This window comes from Aulonocara sp. 'chitande type north' Nkhata Bay, linkage group LG14 (genome assembly GCF_057382095.1).
Source record: "Aulonocara sp. 'chitande type north' Nkhata Bay isolate Kocher_YH1m ecotype deep benthic linkage group LG14, A_spYH_male_GT1.1, whole genome shotgun sequence".
In the NCBI taxonomy this organism is placed as follows: Eukaryota; Metazoa; Chordata; class Actinopteri; order Cichliformes; family Cichlidae; genus Aulonocara; species Aulonocara sp. 'chitande type north' Nkhata Bay.
The window spans coordinates 36,176,087-36,184,219 of NC_141357.1; the positions used below are offsets into that span (position 1 = coordinate 36,176,087).

Sequence of the window (8,133 nt, forward strand, 5' to 3'; positions counted from 1 at the left end):
TTCTCCCTGTCCTTTCCCCCAGTCATGTCTGTCCCGTCTGTAACAACTGATAATAAAATAAAATAAATACACAATTATAATAAAGGTCAATCAAATGGACCAACATGGCATCTTTCTCGGCCTTCAAACAACAATTCTGATGGCTAAAGATCCAAATGGGACAGGCAAAAAAATAAATGATGATAACCATGTGCAGCTTCTCTCGTCTTCCATTTTTCCCTGATGTGTTTCACTCTAAATCAGACATGTGTTAAAGTGTGTTGGCTGCATATTAAGGTCAAAATGCTGATGAGCTCTGATCCAGTTGACTGATATACTCTGCTCTACATCCTGCACTGAAATATGAGGATTGTGTGTTTATTAAAATTAAAACTCATCATGGAGTCATTGACAGAAGAGCATCAACATTCAGCCTGTTAAATTAGATTTAGATATTTTTATTTCAGAAATGATTCCTAATAAAAATGGAGAATATAAAAACACAATCAAAGCAGTAAAGTCCATATTATGAAGTGTTTGCTGTATCAGACAATCATGTTTATTCACAACAATGAAAACAATATAGTGCAGATAAACATGGTGCTGTAATGAATCTGCTCTTAAACACAATAACAAAATACATTTTCCAAGAGAGATGATAATGATTCACATCAGAGTGAAGAACGAATACATTTACAACTGGTTTCTAACATTTCTTATAGATCGAACTGATCACTGATAGAAACAGAAGAATATTCAAAATGATACTCTGAGAGATACATGAATGAGATATGGATAAACATCAAATCACATAAAACAAAAAAGCACAAAATCACTATAACTGAAATAAAATATGAGCAGAAATATAGAAGAATTAAGTCGAGAGATAGAAAAAGGCAAAATGTTTAAAATATGAAATCACATAAGAGACTGAACCGTCCAGTCAGGTCACAGATTCATATCTACAATAATATTTTTGTTTGTTTTTAGTTTGATTTCATCACTTCTATGTATTATTATTATTATTATTATTGTTATTATTATTATAAGCATATTAAGTGTGTGTCTGAGCTGAAAGCTGCTCTCCTCTCCTGGTTTTCTGTGTCACACAGACCACAACAACACAAAGCATCACCTGCAGACCGCTGAGCAGTATCCACCTGACTCTGTAGAAGGTCGAGTAAACCCCAAAGGGCTCTCTGTGGATCAGAACAAATGTTTCTGCTGACACACACTCATACTCTGACTTCAAACCTGCACACACATACTCTCCTGCATCTTCCAGTGAGACATTAGAGATTATCAGGCTGTCATGGGAACAAGTGATTCTATTGTCACTGCAGAACTTATCATCGTACACAATTTTGCCTTCTGTTTGGATCGACTTCATGAACATAAAGCCCGAAGTACTAGTTTCCCAATCATCAGAGCATCTCATAGTGACTTCATCTCCCTCTGAGAAAACCTTTACTGCAGGTGGACCAAATTTAGGGCACACCAAAAGCCAGTACACATGTATTACTTTTTCACCTACACAGCTGTATTTACCTGAATCATTTAACATTAGTGATGGAAGTACCAGCGAGAAGTTTTGACCAACTTCTTGATCAATATTGTAGGCAACTGCCTCCCTCCACCAAACCGGGGGCTGGTCATGAATGGGGTCCATGAAGGGACACTCCAGCACAGCTGTGTCTCCCTCTGAAGCATAACGTAGCTTTGTTTGTCTGATCAAACGTACAGAGTGAGTGCTCACACACTGCTGTTGGTTCATCAACAGGCAGATGTAAAACGTTGGTCGTGTGTTGACATGAAGAAGTGATGCGTTTGTCACCTGCAGGAAACTTTCTTGGACTTTATTCACCTTCAAAATTCTGTCTTTATAATCCGTCCTGGGTAGTTGCCACTCCCCGTAATGTCTGATCCAACGCACCGTCAGATTCTCACCTGCTCCTTTACATTGTACGTCTACAGTAGAATCAGAAGCTATGATAGATTCTTCCCACCATACTGTCTTGCACACAGTCAGGCTGATGTTTCTCTCATATGTCACGCTGCCCTGAGTCCAGCACACATCTCGGTACAGTCCAGAGTCTGAGTGGGTCAGGTTGTTGAGAGTAAATGAAGGAGAACCATGAAATGTCTCAGGAAATGAGCGTCGTCCTGTCAGGTCTTCATGTACTGTGAAGTTTCTGTTCCAGGGGTCAGAGATGTTCCACAGGACCAGAGTATCTTCACCAACACGTCTGGAGGTGATGCAGGAGCTGTTTCGATCTGGGAGCTTGAACTGTAAAGAGCCTCCTTCTTCACTTATGGCGATAAATTCTTCTGCATGAATGTTGCTGATGAGAGTGAACAGCAGGGAGAAGCAGAGCTGTGCGACTGCAGCCATCCTGCTCAGAGGTCTCCTGGTGAGTGTCGTACAAGCACTGACACTGCTCGCTTCATGAGCTTCCTGTTTGTGGTTGGAGGAGGAACGTCACTTCTTTATCACATCATCAAGGAACACTTTGAAGCATTTGGCTCGATATCACGCCGTATATCTGCTTTCACTCTTCACAGGCCAAAGTGTGGACACGTTTTTTTACACTTCGTTGCATGGGTCCAGGGGTATCAAACATGTGGCCTGGAGCACAGAACCGGCCAGTCACAGTGTCCAATCTGAACAGTTACAAGTGAGATAATGTCAGCTTTACCACACAGCCATGAATATTTCTAAAAATGTAAAAATCCTTTCTAAACTATTTAAAACTTTTTGAATTGTTTTTTAGTTTCAAAAACAACTAAAAAAATGTTGTTTCCTATGTGATCCTTCATAAAACATCACATATTTTGAAACATAATTCAGGGTTTGGTTTGGTCTAAGTAAGCAGAGAAGTCCAGGCATCCAGTTTCCATGCAGATGTTTACATAACGCTCATCATCTGATGATGAAACTTACTTTGCACCCAAGCAGCCCAACCAGAAATTGAAAGTGTACATGCATCAAGGGACGGAGCGCATCCCGTCAATAGGTCCAAAGTGCAATCGAGGCTAATCCCATGATCTTCTTATTTTCTTGTAGACCGAAGTTGAAAATCTGGCAGTATTTATTTTTGTGTTTTTTTTTTCACTCTCAGCCGTCCTTCTCCTGTATTTGGGCCTGTTTGTTAATTTATTTCAATCATGTAAACAATATACAGGTACATTTAGCAAAGAAAATTAGAGAAAAAAATACTATACAAAATAAAGTTAATACATTTCAATATTGCTTCTGTTCTGATTCAGTTACATGTCGAAAGGGAGAGGGAAGAAGTACACACTTATTTAATCGCACCCCTTTGCCATAAATTATCCGTCAATATTTAGTCAGCTTCCTCACTGATAAGGAAGGACGATCGTGGCTCAAGAGTTGGGAGTTCGCCTTGTAATCAGAAGGTTGCTGGTTCGAGCCCTGGCTCGGACAGTCTCGGTCGTTGTGTCCTTGGGCAAGACACTTCACCCGTTGCCTACTGGTGGTGGTCAGAGGGCCCGGTGGCGCCAGTGTCCGGCAGCCTCGCCTCTGTCAGTGCGCCCCAGGGTGGCTGTGGCTACAATGTAGCTGCCATCACCAGTGTGTGAATGGGTGGATGACTGGATATGTAAAGCGCTTTGGGGTCCTTAGGGACTAGTAAAGCGCTATATAAATACAGGCCATTTACCATATAATCTGTAATAAAAATAGTGAACAGATTTCTGATGTAATATATACTATAATATCACATCATGAAATTTTCTAAATAGCGACAATTCACTTAATTTCAACATTTTCCCTTTTCTTTATAGCTCAAGAAGATCATATCTTTATAACTCTTGTTCAACTGTTTTATGTTTGGATATTGCTTCAATTTCATATTCAAACTGTTCCACAGCTTCACTCCATGCACAGAAACACAAAAGCTTTTTCCTGTTGCACGTACCTTCCCTGTTTTGAGTTACAAAAACCCCTTAAATTATAACTTATTCCTTTAAAAAAATAACATACTCTGAACAGGCTGATATCCAGATTGACGTTTTGGAAACTGATTTTGCTTCTGCAGCATCCTGTGTGCAATCCTTTTTTTTTTTTTTTTTTTTTTTTTTTAAATGACATCAGAAACAGCAGTATGCGACATTACGTGATGGCAGAGCTTCAGTTCATCCTTTGTCATTTTTTTTTTTTTTTAATAAATAGGACAGGGGGAATGAATGAGAGAGAGAGGGGGAGAGAAAGAAAGAAAACCCAAGGGGAGAAGAGACGGTGAGAAGGGGGGGGAAGAGAGACAAAAAAAAAACAAAAAAAAAACAAAAAAACTCCTGGGTCACCTGTATGGAGAAAAAAAACAAACAAACAAACAAACAGAGGAGACAGCAAACAACAAAGAGCAACATAATAATAGAGAAAACAAAGCACCATCACAATAAACTAGCTAGTCATAGATATCAGTATTTACTAAGTAATAAACGATATTGTGCAGCACGCAAGATAGACAGCGCACAGTGTGCTTTGAGGCAGCAGCCAAGAAAGCTTTAGTCCGCGTCTGTGAATACCCATGTGTGCATACCTGTGTGGATCAGCATGCTTGCATTCCAAAGGTTTCTCCATGTAATGATCTGCTAGGGAGTGTGGGGGGGCCACAGCCCCGTCCTCCAGGGTGTGAAGCGGGTATGGAGGAGATCAAAACTCCAGACATCCAGAGGCCCCCAGAACACAAGAGACCATGGAAGACCAACAGAGGGGCAGCCGCGCCACTGTTCCAGTAAGAGCTGAGGAGAGTCCCGGACGAGGGCTCACTCAGCAGCCGCGGAGCAGAAGCCAGGGGGGGTTGCAGTGACGCGCCCGTGAGCTCCGCCGGCCCCCAGCTGCGCCTGAGTGACCGAGCCCTAGGCCGAGAGGCCGGGGGCACCCCACCTCCAAAGGGGCCCGAGCGAGCCCCAGGCCCCAGGCCCCGACAAGCGGCCGCCAAGGAGTGAGCCGGTGTGTACCCGGACGCCCACCCCCAGACACAAAGAACCACCAACACACCGACACCTGAGGGAGTCCGCCACCGGCAGGGGAAGTGGTGGTGGGTGGAGATAGGCCTCCAAACCTTGGAGGGCCTGAGGTGTCCCCAGAGAGGTGGAGTCTGATACCCAACCTGACATATAGACACAGACATACAGGCACACACAGACACAAACATCCATTCCCACCCTCATGCTCTCATATGCACTCACTCCACACTCAACCAACGTGGAGACAGACATAAAGAGACGCTGTACACACAATCACACTCCCCAAGCGTACTCTACAAACCGGGTCTAGGTACCCTTGCCCCTGGAGGGGGGAATTGCACCCAGACCCAGGTGGTGTTACCCTTTTCCCTGCGGTGGGGAGAGGCAGACCACCCCGACTCCGCAGCAGCAGGGAGGCCCCACACCCCAGACCGCAGTCGGACGGCCAACTCCTCCTACTAGCCCTCCCGCTCCAGCAGGCCGCAGAGAATGGGGGTGGGAGAAGACTCCAAACCTCCCTCCACCCGCTCATTGTAGTGTTGATGCATATGTGTTCTAAGGTGCAATTAAAACCCAGGAGGGCATGGAGCTACCTGCCAAGGAGCAGCAGGTAAGCGCATAGTCCCTCCTGCTAACCCTCAATGACTAAGTGTATTTAAAATTGAGAGGTGGGCAACGACGTCAGGGGTGAGGTATACACCCTGATGGTGATTTGGACTCCGTGATTGTGCCCACCCCCAAGATCCTATATGTATGTGTAATGAGAGTGTGAATATCCTGTGTGCAATCCTGTTAGAATATGTCTGATCAGGGCGATGGTTGGATCCTGTTAAATACCCCAATTCTTTGATCTTTGGGCTGAAAGAAGAACAACACTTGGTGTTTAATGCTCAATCAACAATCTCTTTAGACCATACAACCCTTTAGGCATAAACGTCCGGATGGGAGATTTGCACAGGAGGTGGAGTTTTCCATCTACCCAGCTCCCCAAGTGTCCACTGCTGTGGTTGAGCCATACAACTCCATCCTGACCACCCACACCACCCTAGAGCACTCTGACTGTGCCTTCATGGTAGATAACGAGGCAATCTATGACATCTGCCGTAGGAACCTCGATATCGAGCGTCCTTCCTACACCAACCTGAACAGGTTGATCAGCCAGATTGTGTCCTTCATCACTACTTCGCTCCGCTTTGATGGCGCCCTCAATGTTGATCTGACAGAGTTCCAGACCAACTTGGTGCCCTACCCTCGTATCCATTTCCCCCTGGCCACCTACGCCCCCGTCATCTCTGCAGAGAAAGCTTATCACGAGCAGTTAACTGTATCAGAAATCACAAACGCTTGCTTCGAGCCAGCCAATCAGATGGTGAAATGTGACCCTCGCCACGGCAAGTACATGGCCTGCTGCCTTTTGTACCGTGGCGATGTGGTGCCCAAAGATGTCAACGCTGCCATTGCTACCATCAAAACCAAGCGCACCATCCAGTTCGTGGACTGGTGCCCCACCGGTTTCAAGGTCGGCATCAACTACCAGCCACCCACTGTGGTTCCTGGTGGAGACCTGGCCAAGGTCCAGAGGGCTGTGTGTATGCTGAGCAACACCACCGCCATCGCTGAGGCCTGGGCTTGATGTACGCCAAGCGTGCATTTGTTCACTGGTATGTGGGTGAGGGAATGGAGGAGGGTGAGTTTTCTGAGGCTAGAGAGGACATGGCAGCTCTAGAGAAGGATTATGAAGAGGTTGGAGTTGACTCTGTTGATGGGGAGGGAGATGAGGAAGGTGAGGAGTAGGTTCATTGCAATGAAATCATCAAAGTTATGCAAGTTCGCTCAGAAGCACTGTTACGTTGTTCTACCAAATCTTGTTACACATTCCTGTGTATATTTTTCAACTTTAAATAAATGTGTTTGAAAATGTGTTTTAATGCTATGTGAGAGTGTAACATGGAGACATGACCACTTTGTTTTGTAGTTCTGTTCTTTCAGTATCAGCACTTTCTTTTATTAAGGTGCTTCTTAATAAAGAGTACATGAGCTGTTTAATCACTGGTATGCTTAATTTTAACCCTCCAAAATCTAGAAAAGAAAGTTAACCGCTAGGTTAATTCTGAATAAAGTAAAATAACGTAAATAAATTACAAATATAATAATTTAACATTATAATAACTAAAAGCGACATTTTTAGTGAATCTATATCTTTCTTAACCCCCCTAGTTCACAAAGCCTTAAAGTTTACTCTTCGGGCGCCCCTCATCCCCCGTTTTTTTCCGCCAAAATTATCCACACCCACTGCCGCGCTGAGCATTCTGGGATATGTTGGGCCACAAAGTCTACACCGCCACATCCTTAAAATTCAGGGAAATGAAGGACGCATTTGAGGGCCGGATTTCGAGCAGCCTTCGAAGTGGGACAGCCTTCGAAGTGGGACAGCCTTCGTCGCGTCGCTGTGACGTAATCGGCCTTAAAATGCGGCCTTTAAGGCTGCAGACCCTGAATTAGGATACAGCCATAGCCTAACATATGAAACAGGAAAAGACGGCCATGTAATCCCTTTATTTCCCTTGAGAGAGAAATGGATCTGAAACCACAGAAATCAGAGTGTTTGCAGAGTGCAGACACACAGATAATGAAGACATGCTGCTCGGAAATGTTAGATACAGATAAAAATGGAGTGTGTGTGTGTGTGTGTGTGTGTGTGTACTGAGCCAAGATTGCAAAACAGCCCAACTGCCTCAGTAATTATGGACCTTATAGTCCTTACAAACACTGTTTCACTAACTTCAGTAAACATTTTACATACATATGTCAATGCTGTATAATTTACAGCAAACGCCGTGAACGCAGCGGTGCACGAGCCACTGCAGTGGAGCTCACGTACAGCTTTGTGGGCTCAGAATGTGGTTATAAATGTTTTGTACTTGTACTTTTGTATGTGTAAAAAGAATTTGTGTGTGTGTAAAAAAGATTTGTATGTGGACTTAGCCAAAAAAAACCCCGTGTGAATCTCTGCAAGTTACAAGTACGAATTTTGACCCTATTTTTCTTCCTTTCATCTGATTGGTCAATGTCATGTCAATCACAAATGTAACAATCCAATCAGAGAACAGATGGGTTTGGCTGTCGGAGGGGAGCTTTTTTGAACTGCGGGTTATTACTCTA

General features: G+C 44.0%; 2 protein-coding genes and 1 pseudogene across 4 annotated transcripts in view; 1 reads left to right on the forward strand and 2 right to left on the reverse strand.

Annotated features, from left to right (window-relative positions):
• aqp11 (aquaporin 11) overlaps window positions 1-2,109 on the reverse strand; it is a 63,318-nt gene extending 61,209 nt beyond the window's left edge. For all 3 annotated transcript variants that reach the window (XR_015124757.1, XR_015124756.1, XM_086262395.1), the window contains exon 1: window positions 1,986-2,109. The gene's annotated coding sequence lies outside the window, so the exon portion shown is untranslated. The remainder of the gene's footprint in view (window positions 1-1,985) is intronic.
• On the reverse strand, window positions 1,034-2,540 carry LOC147315139 (hemicentin-1-like). The gene has a single exon (XM_086260437.1). It carries the CDS (start codon window positions 2,369-2,371, stop codon window positions 1,034-1,036), a length of 1,338 nt encoding a protein of 445 aa, XP_086116563.1. The 5' UTR covers window positions 2,372-2,540.
• A 58-nt stretch (window positions 2,541-2,598) lies between these two features.
• Window positions 2,599-6,771, forward strand: LOC147315140 (tubulin alpha chain-like; annotated as a pseudogene).
• Window positions 6,772-8,133: the final 1,362 nt, after the last annotated feature.

Excerpts from the sequence above, each read along its gene's own strand:
- LOC147315139 (XM_086260437.1), bottom strand. The coding sequence starts at position 2,371 with ATGGCTGCAGTCGCACAGCTCTGCTTCTCCCTGCTGTTCACTCTCATC.